This window comes from Tachyglossus aculeatus, chromosome 17 (genome assembly GCF_015852505.1).
Source record: "Tachyglossus aculeatus isolate mTacAcu1 chromosome 17, mTacAcu1.pri, whole genome shotgun sequence".
Lineage (NCBI taxonomy): Eukaryota > Metazoa > Chordata > Mammalia > Monotremata > Tachyglossidae > Tachyglossus > Tachyglossus aculeatus.
In genome coordinates this window covers 127,706-142,958 of record NC_052082.1, presented here as the reverse complement: position 1 = coordinate 142,958, position 15,253 = coordinate 127,706, and the positions used below count along the sequence as shown (strand labels likewise).

Sequence of the window (15,253 nt, the reverse complement as noted above, 5' to 3'; positions counted from 1 at the left end):
GCTCTGAGCGCTGGGGAGGTTACAAGGTGATCAGGTTGTCCCACGGGGGGCGTCACGGTCTTAATCCCCATTTTACAGATGAGGGGACTGAGGCCTAGAGAAGTGAAGTGTGAAGTGACTTGCCCAAAGTCCCACAGCTGACAATCGGCAGAGCCGGGATTTGAACCCATGACCTCTGACTCCAAAGCCCGCTCTCTTTCCACTCCCCCTCGTCCCCCTATCTTACCTCCTTCCCTTCCCCACAGCACCTACATATATATATATGCTTGTACATATTTATTACTCTATTTATTTTACTTGTACCTATATATTCTATTTATTTTATTTTGTTAGTATGTTTGGTTTTGTTCTCTGTCTCCCCCTTTTAGACTGCGAGCCCACTGTTGGGTAGGGACTGTCTCCATATGTTGCCGACTTGTACTTCCCAAGCGCTTAGTCCAGTCCTCTGCACACAGTAAGCGCTCAATAAATACGATTGATGATGATGATGATCCCCCATCTCACCTCCTTCCCTTCCCCACAACACCTGTGTATATGTGCATATGTTTGTACATATTTATTACTCTATTTTACTTGTACATATCTATTCTATTTATTTTATTTTGTTAGTATGTTTGGTTTTGTTCTCTGTCTCCTCCTTTTACACTGTGAGCCCACTGTTGGGTAGGGACTGTCTCTATACGTTGCCAACTTGGACTTCCCAAGCGCTTAGTCCAGTGCTCTGCACACAGTAAGCGCTCAATAAATACGATTGATTGATTGATACATATATACAGGTGCTGTGGGGAGGGGAAGGAGGGATGGTGGGGGGATGGGGAGAATGGGGTGGAGAGGGAGCACTTCCTATATGCAGAGCACTCTACTAAGTGCTTGGGAGAGTACAACAGAATTAGCAGACACATTCCCTGCCCATAATGAGTTTAATGATAACAATAATAATAATGGCACCTGCCAAGCGCTCACTATGTGCAAAGCTCTGTTCCAAACTGGGGGGATACAAGGTAATCAGGTTGTCCCACGTGGGGCTCACGGTCTTCATCCCCATTCTACAGATGAGAGAACTGAGGCCCAGATAATTCATTCATTCATTCATTCAGTTGTACTTATTGAGCACAGGCTGCTGGCGGCAGCGGCCGGGGGTCAGGGGGGCACATAAGTAGGTCGCTTTGGGACAGGTTAAGTTGGACGTGACCGCAGGACATCCAAGCACAGTGCTCTGCACACAGTAAGCGCTCAACAAATGAGTGAACCTAAGGACAGATAAGAAGCAGCGTGGCTCAATGGAAAAAGCCCGGGCTTGGAAGTCAGAGGTCGTGGGTTCTAATCACTCATTCATTCAGTCGTATTTATTGAGCGCTTATTGTGTGCAGAGCACTCTAATCACTCATTCATTCATTCAGTTGTACTTATTGAGCACAGGCTGCTGGCGGCAGCGGCCGGGGGTCAGGGGGGCACATAAGCAGGTCGCTTTGGGACAGGTTAAGTTGGACGTGACCGCAGGACATCCAAGCACAGTGCTCTGCACACAGTAAGCGCTCAACAAATGAGTGAACCTAAGGACAGATAAGAAGCAGCGTGGCTCAATGGAAAAAGCCCGGGCTTGGAAGTCAGAGGTCGTGGGTTCTAATCACTCATTCATTCAGTCGTATTTATTGAGCGCTTATTGTGTGCAGAGCACTCTAATCACTCATTCATTCATTCAGTCGTATTTAGTGAGTGCTTATTGTGTGCAGAGCGCTGTACTAAGCGCTTGGGAAGTACGAGTTGGGAACATGTAGAGACGGTCCCTACCCAACAGCGGGCTCACAGTCTAGAAGGGGGCGACAGACAACAAAAGAAAACATATTAACAAAATAAAATAAATAGAATAGTAAATATGTACAAGTAAAATAAATAGGGTAATAAATCTGTACAAACATATACACAGGTGCTGTAGAGAGGGGAAGGAGGTAGGGTGGGGGGGATGGGGAGGCCATACCAGACTGAGCCCCCTCCTTCCTCACCCCCTCCCTCCCGCCTTACCTCCTAACCCTCCCCACAGCACCTGTATAAATGTATATAAGTTTGTATGCATTTATTACTCTATTTTATTTGTACATATTTATTCTATTTATTTTGTTAATATGTTTTGTTTTGTTGTCTGTCTCCCCCTTCTAGACTGTGAGCCCACTGTTGGGTAGGGACCATCTCTATATGTTGCCAACTTGTACTTTCCAAGCTCTTAGTACAGTGCTGTGCACACAGTAAGCGCTCAATAAATACGATTGAATGAATGGGGAGGGGGAGAGGAAGGAGGGGGCTGAGTGTGGGAAGGCCTCCTGGAGGAGGTGAGCTCTCAGTAGGGCTTTGAAGGGAGGAAGAGAGCTAGCTTGGTGGTTGTGCAGAGGGAGGGTGCTCTGCACACAGTAAGCACTCAATAAATACGATTGATTGATTCCAGGCCAGGGGGAGGATGTGGGCCAGGGGTCAACGGCGGGACAGGCGAGAATGGGGCCTGGTGAGGAGGTTAGCGGCAGAGGAGCGGAGGGTGCGGGCTGGGCTGGAGAAGGAAAAAAGGGAGTTGAGGTAGGAGGGGGCGAGGTGATGGACAGCCTTGAAACCGAGAGTGACGAGTTTTTGCCTTATGCGTAGGTTGATTGGTAGCCGCTGGAGATTTTTGAGGAGGGGAGTAACATGCCCAGAGCATTTCTGCACAAAGATGATCCGGGCAGCAGTGTGAAGTATAGATTGAAGTGGGGAGAGACAGGAGGATGGGAGATCAGAGAGGAGGCTGATGCAGTAAGCCACTCCAGATGGGATGAGAGATTGAACCAGCAGGGTAGTGGTTTGGAAGGAGAGGAAAGGGCGGATCTTGGTGATGTTGTGGAGGTGAGAGCGGCAGTTTTTGGTGACGGATTGGATGTGAGGAGTGAACGAGAGAGCGGAGTCGAGGATGGCACCAAGGTTGCGGGCTTGTGAGATGGGAACGGTGGTAGTGCCGTCAACAGTGATGGGAAAATCAGGGAGAGGGTAGGGTTGGGGAGGGAAGATAAGGAGTTCAGTCTTGGACATATTAAGTCTTGGACATAATCCCGCTTTGCCACATGTCTGCTGTGTGACCTTGGGCAAATCAGTTCTGTGAGCCTCAGTGACCTCATCTGTAATATGGGGATGAAGCCTGTGAGCCACCCCCCCCCGCCCCCCATGGGACATCCTGATCACCTTGTATCTCCCCCAGCACTTAGAACAGTGTTTCACACCTAGTAAGCGCTGAACAAATGCCATCATCAACGTGACTTGAAGGCAGGAGGAAATGCGAGACTGCCGAGAGGGAGAGCGATCAGAGAGGGCGACTGTCGTCTAGAGTTCTAGGCCTTCCGCACTGTGAGCCCCTCGTGGGCAGGGATTGTCTCTGTTGCTGAACTGTACTTTCCAAGTGCTTAGTATGGTGCTTTGCACCCAGTAAGCGCTCAATAAATCCGATTGAATGAGTGAGACGCAGAGGAGAGAGAAGGAGCAGGTGGGGAGACGGCCTTGTCCGTCCGGTCCCGCTCGGGTCTGGAGCAGCGACTGGGTGAGGAACCCCACCAGGATGAAGGGGAGTCGTCCACCTTGGAATGGGGTTCATCGAGACATATTAGCAGCGTGGCCTGGTGGATAGAGCCCGGGCCTGGGAATCAGAAGGTCATGAGTTCTAATCCCAGCCCCGCCTGCTCTGTGACCTTGGGCAAGTCACTTCTCTTCTCTGGGCCTCAATTCCCTCCTCTGGAAAGTGGGGATTAAGAGTGAGAGCTCCATATGGGACAGGGACTGAGTCCAACCCGATTATCCCATATCTACCTAAGCACTTGGGACAGTGCCTGGCACATAGTAAGCGCCTGATAAATATCATCATTATTATTTAGATGGGGATGTGGGAAGGAGGGGGTGGGGACAGATTGGATGAGGGCACATTTCCAGGGATGGGGGTGTTTGGGGTGGAGCTGGAAAGGTGACGCAGCCAGGGAGGGGTGTGGGGCTGCTTTGACGAGGCCCTGCAGTGCTGGGGCCCAGGTCCTAATAATAATAGTGTTTAAATCCTTACTATGTGCCAAACACTGGGCTAAGAGTTGAAGTAGATAAAAGATAATCAGGTAGGACAAAATCCCTGTCCCACACGAAGGGCACTATGTTGTCCACTAGCGGACTTGACGTGACTGACTCCATTTTGTGCAGGCCAAGACTTGGCATGACTGACTCCATTTTGTGCAGGCCGAGAGCATCTCTTTTTTTGTATTTTCTGCGAGGCTCAGCACAGGATGTCTTCAAGGCCAGTAACAAGTAACACCTGTCTATGCAAGGTCATAGGGCAGATAACAACATCCTGCACAAGACAGTGAGAACAGAGAATAATGAGAATTTATAACATCCTGTCGGTCCTAATTGGATTCCTGAAATTCCCATTGCTCGCCCCCGCTTTGATGTAACTCAATAAAAGACACCGTGGGAATGTGATCGGGGCTGCTTGCCACTCGTACCTCTCTCGAGAGGTGACTGGGCAGGTAGCCACCTTCCTCCTTTACTGCTCTATCTGAACTCATGTCTCTGAGTCATTTTTCCTATCTGCGTCACCACCTTGGGTTCTCGAACCCTGCGGCTGATTTACACCGGTTAACCTATTTTGCACCCTACTTTTCGATAACTACTAAGTAGGAAGAAAAGGTGTTTAGACCCCATTTTACGGATGAGGAAACGGAGGCACACAGACATCTAGACTTTAAGCTCGTTGTGGGCAGTGAGTGAGTCTGTTATATTGTCAGGTACGCCCCCAAGCGCTTAGTACAGTACTCTTCACACAGTAGGCACTCATTAAATACGATTGATTGATTGATTGATTTTTCTTGCCAGAGGTCACACAGCAGGTCAGCGACAGAGCCGGGACTAGAACCCAATTCCCCCCCTCCTCCCATGCCGGTCCTCTTCCCACCAGGCCCCGCTGCTCCTCACACACACTGACAAAACTCCTCATATGGAAGGTTATGCGCTTCTCCTGGACCATAGTAATAATAATAATAATAATGATGGCATTTGTTAAGCGCTTACTATGTGCAAAGCACTGTTCTAAGCGCTGGGGGGATATAACATGATCAGGTTGTCCCACGTGGGGCTCACAGTCAATCCCCATTTACAGATGAGGTAACTGAGGCTCAGAGAAGTTAAGTGACTTGCCCAAGGTCACACAGCAGACATGTGGCGGAGCTGGGATTCGAACCCATGACCTCTGACTCCAAAGCCCGTGCTCTTTCCCCTGAGCCACGCTGCTACGAGGTACGAGTGGCCAGACCATAGTTTCTGGGCCAGTCTGTGCAGCTCCTCAGGCTCGTTGTGATAATAATGAATAATTATTATGGTATTTCTTAAGCTCTTCCTCTGTGCCAGGCACTGCACTAAGCGCTGGGGTGGGTACAAGGAAATCGGGCTGGACGCAGTCCCTGTTCCACAGGGGGCTCACAGTCTCGATCCCCATTTTACAGATGAGTGAAGTGACTTGGCCGGCCAGCCAGCGGCGTGGGAGTCGGTCCCGGAGTCCAGGAGCCGCAGGGCTCCGTCTCCCACGTGCTGTGCGGTTGCCAGGGAGAGGCCGTTTGTGGTAGCAACAGCACAGCACCCAAGAATGTGTCTGCCAAAGAGCTGCCAACCAGAGGAGAAAAGTGCTGGTTCTGAGGTCTGCCCGGCACCGCTTGACCCGCTGGCAGGAAGCCCCGCTCTGGCTGACCCCTTTCCCGGCCCGCTCCCGCTCCCGGCCGCGGGCCGTTGGGGGGTCAGGCGGTGCTCCGCAGCCGGGACCGGGAGTGGGCCGCGCCGGGTGGGAGTGGACCTGCCGGAGGGCGTGCTGTGTTGGCCGGCCCGCCGACCTGACGGCTGCTGGGCAACAGTCGGGGAGTCAGCAGCGATTCAGAGAATAGCGGAGCGGTGAGGCGGGTGCCCAGCCCCAGGTGCTGGGATCCCGGACTTCGCCGTCGGGAGGCCCGGAGCCGCCCACAACACCGGATGGCTTATTACTACCGACCGCTATCTTCAACTGTGAGTAGCCAAGGCAGGGTCCGGGGCCCGAGGGGGCACCACCGCAACTGAACTGATTTCCTCCGAAAGATTGTCACGATCACCGTGATGGATGAGAAGCGGCGTGGCCTAGTGGATAGAGCACGGTCCCGAGAGGCAGAAAGACCTGGGTTCTAGTCCCGGCTCCCCCACTTGTCTGCTGGGTGACCTTGGGCAAGTCGCTTAACTTTTCTGTGCCTCAGTTACCTCACCTCCTTAATGGGGATTAAGACTGTGAGCCCCGTGTGGTCTGGGTCCAACCTGATTTGCTCTTATCTACCCCGGCACTTAATACAGTGCCTGGCACATGGTAAGCGCTTAGCAAATACCATAAAAAATTGGCAGACATTGATGGACAACATAGAAAGCAATTGTTCCCTTTTTCAAATCTACTTTGGATTGATTTCCATCCTCCTAGTGGACAGAGGCCGGGGCGGGCAAGGGAGCAGAGAGGGAGCACCCAGAAGCATCATCATCATCATCAATCATATTTATTGAGCGCTTACTATGTGCAGAGCAGCAGAGTCCCGTCCTATCCTTCTCCATCACTGGGGCGGGCCCCGTTTCCCTCCCCGGGCCCGATCGCTTTTCTCGTGAAGGGTCTCGGATCAATTCTCTCCCAGAGAGAGCTCATCTGCCACCGCCCTCTCTGCTCCAACTACCCCAGAGACCACCCGGCTCCCCCCACTTCACCTGGAGCAGGAGGTCTGGGATCCTCTCCCCACCTCCCATCCCTCCATCAGAGAGGAGAGCTGCAGCCGAGTCAGGACAACCAGGCCAAGTCGGCTAACCTCCTGAGCTTCTCACCGCCAGACAGATAGTTTCCTGTGGGAAACTACTCTCTTTAGTGCAATTGAGAAGGCGAGGAGGGGATGGAGGGAGCCTCAGGAGTTATAGTGAAGGGGAGGATGGAGTCTCTGTTCTGGACCTATAAATGGGCCTTGGTCCTGAGACTTCAAAGCTGAAGGCAAGAGATTAGTGCCGGTACCCTAGATCGATATCCTGGACCGCCTACTCAAGCAGGACGATTTTGTGGGTGAGAGCAAGACATCTCGCCATCAGTAGGATTTGAGTTTGGATGGTTTTTCATTAGTAGTGTTGGTTTGCTCTGAGACACCCACACTTTCTTGCCCAGTCCCTCAAGAGCCAATATCTTGCCTTGTGAGATGATTGGCTAAGGTTCAGGGTGCAGTATATGACCGTAGACCAGTGTGTCCCTTACTGCCTTCTGAGTAGCAGCCCCTGCTTTGCCCTCCTCCGTTTTGTTCACTGTTGTGAAAAATTTACTATTGTTCCAGTGGCAATTGAGGGCTGAAAAGTTCCCAACCAGAGCTGGACTTTCTGGGGGTGGTTGGTGTGAGCTGGGGTGGGGACACGGCAAGCTGCTCACAGGGTCAAGCGTGGAGAAGGAGAAGGGGGGGTAAAAGGAAAACTTGGCACTGGACGATGATATCATCCCTATTCTCCCTCCCTTCTGCATCACGCGGGCACTTAAGCACTTAGTTCCTCCCTCCACCCCCAGCCATACGGCACTTATGTCCATATCTTTATATGTTGCTGCTTCCTTTGTCGATAACTTATTTTAATATCTGTCTCCCCTACTAAAATTTGAACTCCTTATGGGCAGGGGTCCCGTCTACCAACTCTATTGGTTTGTACTCTCTCAGGTGCTTAGTAATGATAATAATAACAATGATGGTCTTTATTAAGTGCTTACTATGTGCCAAGCACTGTTCTAAGTGCTGGGGTAGATACAAAGTAATCAGGTTATCCCATGTGGGGCTCATAGTCTTAATCCCCATTTTACAGATGAGATAACTGAGGCATAGTGAAGTGACTTGCCCAAAGTCACACAGCCGACGAGTGGTGGAGCTGGGATTGGAACCCACGACCTCTGACTCCCAAGCCCGTACTCTTTCCCACTAAGTCACGCTGCTTCTTAGTGCAGTACAATGCAGTTCCCTTAATACAGTGCTCTGCACACAGTCAGCTTTAAATACTCACCATTGATTGATTGATTGATTGAGAGGGAGAAAGAGACAGGGAAGGTGTGGAGAGAGTTCAAGTGGGCCTTTGTTCCTCCTTAATGATTTTCATGAAGAAACTGGATTTAGCATCTCCATTGACATGCATATACACATTACCAGCTGATGGATGACTGGACTGCCAGCAGGCAGGAAGCCCAGCCGGTGACCAGGACGGTTTTGTCCCCTGGCGGTGCAGGGGGCAGAAAGCGGGTGGTCATCATCATCATCAGTTGTATTTATTGAGCGCTTACTGTGTGCAGAGCACTGTGCTAAGCGCTTGGGAAGTACAAGTTGGAAACATATAGAGATAGTCCCTACCCAACAGTGGGCTCACAGTCTGAAAGGGGGAGACAGAGAACAAAACCAAACATACTAACAAAATAAAATAAATAGAATAGATATGTGCAAGTACAATACATAAATAAATAAATAGAGTAATAAATACGTACAAACATACATACATATATACAGGTGCTGTGGGGAAGGGAAGGAGGAAAGATGGGGGGGATGGAGAGGGGAAAATAACGATAATGGCATTTGTTAAGCACTTACCATGTGCCAAGCACTGTTCTAAGCACTGAAGATGGATGGCGAGATGGGAAACAGAAACCTGCGGGACCTCTACCCCACGGAGTGTCATTGAGAAGCGGGAAGTGGTCAGTCACCAAGTTAGGCCCACGTGGTTCCCGTGCGTTCTGGTCCCGCCAACTGACCGGATGCAGGGGGAGATCGGTGGTGGAGGAGGACTCCGGCCAGGCCTCGGGGCCCAGACGATGGGCCTGAGGATTACGGGGGGATGGGGGTGGGGGCACGGGGCCCCCAGGTATCCCCAGCCAATGTGAAGGGGAGGGCGAAGAGTCCATTGGATCCACCCCTCCCCTCTCTAGTCCATTCCGGCCAACACCTGGCCCAGGGTTCTCTCCCCCCGGACCCTTCCTGCGACATCCAGTCTGTGTCATGAGCGAGTCAGCTCCCCAGGGGTTATGGCTTTGCAGGAGGAGAAGGGAGCTGCCCACACTGTCCCCGCAGCTCCTGTGTCCCGGGCCCTGATGGCTCTCCACCCCTAATTCAAGATGCCTCCCACAGAATCTTCTAGTTCCGGGGGGAGCCCCCCAATCTTCGAGAGGGAGCTGTGTCAATCTCTTTTCCCCTCTGGGCCTCAGCTCCCCCAGCTGCAGGGTAGAGAAAGCGGGGTAACAGTCTGCAGAAAGACAGGACAGAGTGAGTTGGGGTAAAGCAAGTCTGAATTAACCTGCTTCCAGTCCTCTTTGGATTGAGCCAGTCGAGTTCCTGAGACCCCCTGAGACCCTGACCTCGAGCGTTAGCCAGCACTGCTGCACAGCCCCTGCGCCGGGCCTCAGGGGGCCCAGGACTGGCACTATCTTGGAGCTGCAGATGCAGAGGGGGTCGGTCTAGGGAGCGCCCTCAGATGTGCTGAGCTTACCGGAGCCCTTCCCATGACTCAAGCCCAACCGCCCCCTGGACGAGGTCGATGTGTCGCTCGAAATCTTAGCCCGTGTCGGTGAGCGACTGTCACGTGCGGCGGGACCCGTCTTCCCGGGGCCTCTGGCCAGCCGAGAGGAGCCACTTTGTCTCTGGGGTGCAGGGGGCTTTGAGGTACCAGAGGAGCCCAGAACTCAATGGCCCTCTGGCTGTTTGGTTTCCGCAGCTGAAGTGTGACCACCTGCCAACATCCTCCCACAGTCCTGAGACCAAGATCCTGTCCGAAACTGGTTCCAGCTTCCCCAGGTGTGGAGAACCCCGGTCCTGGTCCTGGGCCCTTTGGGAAGGGGAGGAGTCTGGCCACCCCTGGCAGCGGCTGGTCAGGGAGCTGGGAGGGGGCAGGGTTTGGTGAGGTGCCGGAAAGAGACTTGGTGGCCCAGATGGAAAAGGGGGAGCTAGGGCTGAGCCTGGGCTGGGTCCACGGGGAAATGGGGGGCCCCTGGAGGGCTCTGAGTCAGTGGCAGCCCTCTGAGGGGTGGGGGCGAGGGGGCAGGGATGATCTTGTGCCAGATGGACCGGAGCACGGATTGCTGGTCCTTGGGAAGTCGGTGAGAAGCCCGAGGCTGGACGGAGAGTCGGGCGCTGTGGCCCCATCTGGCTGGGTAGGAGAGCGGAGCAGCAGCCCTCCGAGGCAAAGCCAAGGCAGGTGGCATATAATAATAATAATAATAATGTTGGCATTTGTTAAGCGCTTACTATGTGCAAAGCACTGTTCTAAGCGCTGGGGGGGGATACAAAGTGATCGGGTTGTCCCACGTGGGGCTCACAGTTTTAATCCCCATTTTACAGATGAGGTAACTGAGGCTCAGAGAAGTGAAGTGACTTGCCCAAGGTCACACAGCAGACATGTGGTGGAGCTGGGATTTGAACCCATGGCCTCTGACTCCAAAGCCCGTGCTCTTTCCACTGAGCCACGCTGCTTCTCCATCTCGATGACCCACCGCACGGTGCTCTCTTCCTTTCCAGATTCCCCCGCGATGGCCCCAGAATTGTCCAGGACCACCAGGACCAGGTGAGTGGGCCTGGCGCAGGGGCCCAGAGCACTCGGGAGCGGGCTACCACAGCTGCTTGATTCGATTTTGGGCTCTGATTCTAGGCCATCGGATCCCATTCTGGACTCCGCCTCGGGGCTGCTGGATCTGATTCCAGGCGCCTCTGCCAGTTTCCCGTGGGACTTGGTGCATCTGTCCTTGGTCATCTATATCTACCCTAACTTGAAGGGGAGTTGAACCCCAAGCCTCCACTTCACCATGCACTTTCTCCCAAGGCAGGGGGCCCAGTCCTGCTTATGTTAGGGCCCAAGGGGGCAGAGGTGTCTGATAGATTGATTGGGCGCTTAGTACAGTGCTCTGTATACAGGAAGTGCTCAGTAAATAGGATTGATTGATTGATTGATTGAAACATCCTGCCTGGAAGCTTTGGTGAGTGTGTTTTTTGCCCTCTAGCTGAATGCAGGGTGCTGCCACTGCTTTCTGGCAGAGCCTCCTTTGCTGGAGGGGATAATGCCTGGGGGTGAGGCAGGGAGAATTTGCCCAGAGGGAAGAGAGGGGGCAAAGAGGAGCTTTGACACTTGAGATTTGGGGCCTAGGGCAGCCTCTGATGGCCCTTGTAGATGCAGTGCACAGAGCTGCATGTGACGTCATCCGTGTGACTCCAGGCACGGAAGGTATGCCATTTTGTCATCTGTGCCATTTTGCGTATGTTGACCAGCTGTTGGGCGATCCTGGAGTGTTTCTCCAGAGGCATCTCTGAACCCCCACTGACTCCAGAACTGGCATCTTCCCTCCCGCATCCATATCAACTCTGCCACCACATCCAAGCCATGGATCTAAGAAGCCGGAAAAGCCGGAACCTAAATGGAGGAAGGAGGCTGCCAGAGCCGCAGTGGAGGGGGAGGCCGAGGGCTGGAAACGAAAGCAGCAGGCATAAAAATGGCCCAGGATGAATCCTTAGCAGCCAAGGCACAGGCTAGCCGATTGCTCTATAGCTGCCTCAGTGCTTAGAGTACTGCTTGACACGGCATAAGCACACAACATTTTTTTTTTTAAAAAGACCATCTGTTGAGTTTGTCTATTTGAAGAGTACCCCTAGCTGAGCCCCAACCAATTATCGATCAGTCAAGGAGTTCATTCATTCATTCAATCATATTTATTGAGCACTTACTGTGTGCAGAGCACTGTACTAAGCACTTGGGAAGTACAAATCAGCAGCATATAGAGACGGTCCCTACCCAACAATGGGTGCACAGTCTAGAATGAATCAATACTGTGTGTGCAGACCACTTCATGCGTGCGGGTCACTGTGCTAAACTCTTGGCAGAAGGACCGCAGAGTGTGAGTAGACACAATCTGGTGAAGCAGCATAGCGTAGTCAATAGAACACACTCCTGGGAGTCAGAAGGTCATGGGTTCTAATCCTGGCTCCGCCACTTGTCTGCTCTGTGGCCTTGGGCAAGTCACTTAACTTCACTATGCCTCCGTTACCTCATCTGTAAAATGTGGACTAAGACTGTAAGCCCCATGCCTGAATGAACAAAACAGACCCTGAAATAAAAGTCCAGGTAAGAGGAAGCCATAGAGCATGTCAAGAGATTCATTAAATTGTATTTATTGAGGTGAGGTAGGAGGGGGCAAGGTCTTCTAGACTGTAAGCCCAGTTTGGACAGGGATTGTCTCTCTTTATTGCTGAATTGTACCTTCTACATGCTTAGTACGGTGCTCTGCACGCAGTAAGTGCTCAATAAATACGATTGAATGAATGAAAGAGTGCTTTAAAGCCAATGGTGAGGAGTTTTTGTTTGATGTGGAGGTGACTGGGCAACCACTTGAGTATTTTGAGGAATGGGGTGGCATGCCCTGAACATTTTTGTAGAAAAATGATCCGGGCAGCAGTGTGAAATATGAACCGGAGTGGGGAGAGGCAGGAGGCTGGGAGGTCAGCAAGGAGGCTAATGCAGTAATCCAGGTGTGATAGGATGAGTGATTGAGTTAACGTGGTAGCGGCTGAGGTAGTAGAGAGACGTGAAGGTAATGCAACGGGGCGGGGCGGGGGAACAGACTCAACTGCTTAGGTGGCCCAGAATGAGTCAATGGGACTACACAAACAGCCCAGTGACTTCAAATGAGACATTCTCAGGGGAGGGGGACTTAGGGGCCCAAAGGCTTTTCTTTGAGCAGCGTAGCTAAGTGGAAAGAGCATGGGCTTTGGAGTCAGAGGTCATGGGTTCAAATCCCAGCTCCGCCAATTATCAGCTGTGTGACTTTGGGCAAGTGACTTAACTTCTCTGGGCCTCAGTTACCTCATCTGTAAAATGGGGATTAAGACTGTGAGCCCCCCGTGGGACAACCTGATCACCTTGTAACCTCCCCAGCACTTAGGACAGTGCTTTGCACGTAGTAAGTGCTTAATAAATGCCATTATTATTATTATTATTATAGTAAGTGCTTAATAAATGCCATCATTCTTATTATTATTATTTGAGGGTGTTGGGACATTCCATGTTCAGCAGCAAAGGTCTTGACTGGGGCCCAGTCAACAGGCCTGGGGGGGCCATTGGGATCACAGGTCTCCCCAGCCAGCGTGAAGGGGAGAGTGAAGAGTCTGCTGGGTCCACCCCACCCCTCTCCAGTTTGTTCCAGCCAAGACCTGGTTCCGGGCTCTCTCCCCCGGCCCCTTCCTGGGACCCCCAGTCTGGGGCACAACCGAGTCAGCTCCCCGAGGGCCACGGCTTTGCAGGAGAAGGCGGCTGCCCGCACTGTCCCTGCTGATCCCGTGTCCCTACTGTCCCCACTGTTCCCGTGTCCCGGGCCCCGATGGCTCTCCGCCCCCAATCCAAGCTGCCTCCCACAAAATTTTCTAGCCCTGGGGGCGGGGAGCCCCCACCACCCTTCCAGGGGGAGCTGTGTCAATCTTTTTCCCCTCTGGGCCTCAGCTCCCCAGCTGCAGGGTAGAGAAAGCGTCGGCCCCTCCTTCGGGTACAGTGGGGTGACGGTCTACAGAAAAGTAGGACTGAATTAGGGCAGGGTAAAGAAAATCTGAATTTATCCTGCTTCCAGGCCTCTTTGGATTGAGCCAGCCAAGCCCCCGAGGCCCCCTGGTAGCCCCCGAGCCCCGGCCAGCACTGCGCTGGACCTCAGGGGGCCCAGGACTGGCACCATCTGGGAGCTGCAGATGCAGAGAGGGTCGGCCACTCGGCCCTGGCCGTGACCAGTTCTGAGCTGAGCCTAGCCGGGGCTAGGGAGAGCCAGGCTGGGCTACAGACCCTCAATCTTAGAGAAGCAGCGTGGTTCAGTGGAAAGAGCACGGGCTTTGGAGTCAGAGGTCATGGGTTCGAATTCCGGCTCCGCCACATGTCTGCTGTGTGACCTTGGGCAAGTCACTTAACTTCTCTGAGCCTCAGTTACCTCATCTGTAAAATGGGGATTAAGACTGTGAACCCCACATGGGACAACCTGATCACTTTGTATCCCCCCAGCGCTTAGAACAGTGCTTTGCACATAGTAAGCGCTTAACAAATGCCAACATTATCGTTATTGTTATTATTATTATTAATCTTCTGGCCCCAGGGTCAGCTCCCCGGAAGTGGCCTTCATGGCCCTACTGAGAGCTCACCTCCTCCAGGAGGCCTTCCCAGACTGAGCCCCTTCCTTCCTCTCCCCCTCATTCCCCTCTCCATCCCCCCATCTTACCTCCTTCCCTTCCCCACAGCACCTGTATACATGTATATATGTTTGTACATATTTATTACTCTATTTATTTTACTTGTACCTATCTATTCTATTTTGTTAGTATGTTTGGTTTTGTTCTCTGTCTCCCCTTTTTAGACTGTGAGCCCACTGTTGGGTAGGGACTGTCTCTCTATGTTGCCAACTTGTACTTCCCAAGCGCTTAGTACAGTGCTCTGCACACCGTAAGCGCTCAATAAATACGATTGATTGATTGATTGATTGATTTGTGGGTGGTGGGCGCCACCTGCTGGGACGCTGAGGGAAGTTCAGGGAATGAAGCCAAGTCTGCCGGTGGGGTGGGTGGTTGAGGGCGACGGTGTTTTTTAAGCGTTTCATATGTGCGAGGCGCTGTACTAAGCGCTGGGGTGGATGCAAGCAAATCGAGCTGGACACAGTCCCTGTCCCACATACGGCTCACAGTCTTAATCTCCATTTTACAGATGAGGGAACTGAGGCCCAGAGAAGTGAAGCCATTTGCCCAAGTCACACAGCAGACAAGTGGCGGAGCCAGGATTAAAACCCGTGACCTTCCGACTCCCAGGACCAGGTTCTATCCACTATGCCATCCTACTTCCCGAAGGGGTGGACTTGGAGAGCGGGACGGGGTCTGGGGATCCTGGGCTTCTTTGCCGCTCCAAGCCTCCCCAGCTTTTGTGCTTTTTGAGAGCCCAGTCTCACGGAATGGCAGAGAGGTGCAGAGGGAACGGCTGCATCCCAAGGGAGCAGGCGGGAGTCGGACCCCTTTTCTGTTCCCCCACATGCTGGGGTCGGGGTGGGGCCTGGCTGTCTTTCGAGCCTAGGACCTGAAGGACCGTGCTTCTGGGTCTGCCCTTCCCAGGGCTCTATTCCAGGCCTGACATGGATGGGAGAGGCTGACCCAGAGCGGCGGTCCGGGCCTGGGTCGAGGCTGCGTCAATCAACCAGTCTCCAGCTGGT

General features: G+C 52.7%; 1 protein-coding gene across 1 annotated transcript in view; it reads left to right on the top strand.

Annotated features, from left to right (window-relative positions):
• Positions 1 to 5,804: 5,804 nt before the first annotated feature.
• LOC119939410 (coiled-coil domain-containing protein 33-like) overlaps positions 5,805 to 15,253 on the top strand; it is a 20,717-nt gene continuing 11,268 nt past the window's right edge. The window contains exons 1-3 of the mRNA XM_038759422.1: positions 5,805 to 6,042; positions 9,757 to 9,836; positions 10,557 to 10,602. Of these exons, the coding sequence (XP_038615350.1) occupies positions 6,010 to 6,042; positions 9,757 to 9,836; positions 10,557 to 10,602 (159 nt within the window). The 5' untranslated portion in view covers positions 5,805 to 6,009. The remainder of the gene's footprint in view (positions 6,043 to 9,756; positions 9,837 to 10,556; positions 10,603 to 15,253) is intronic.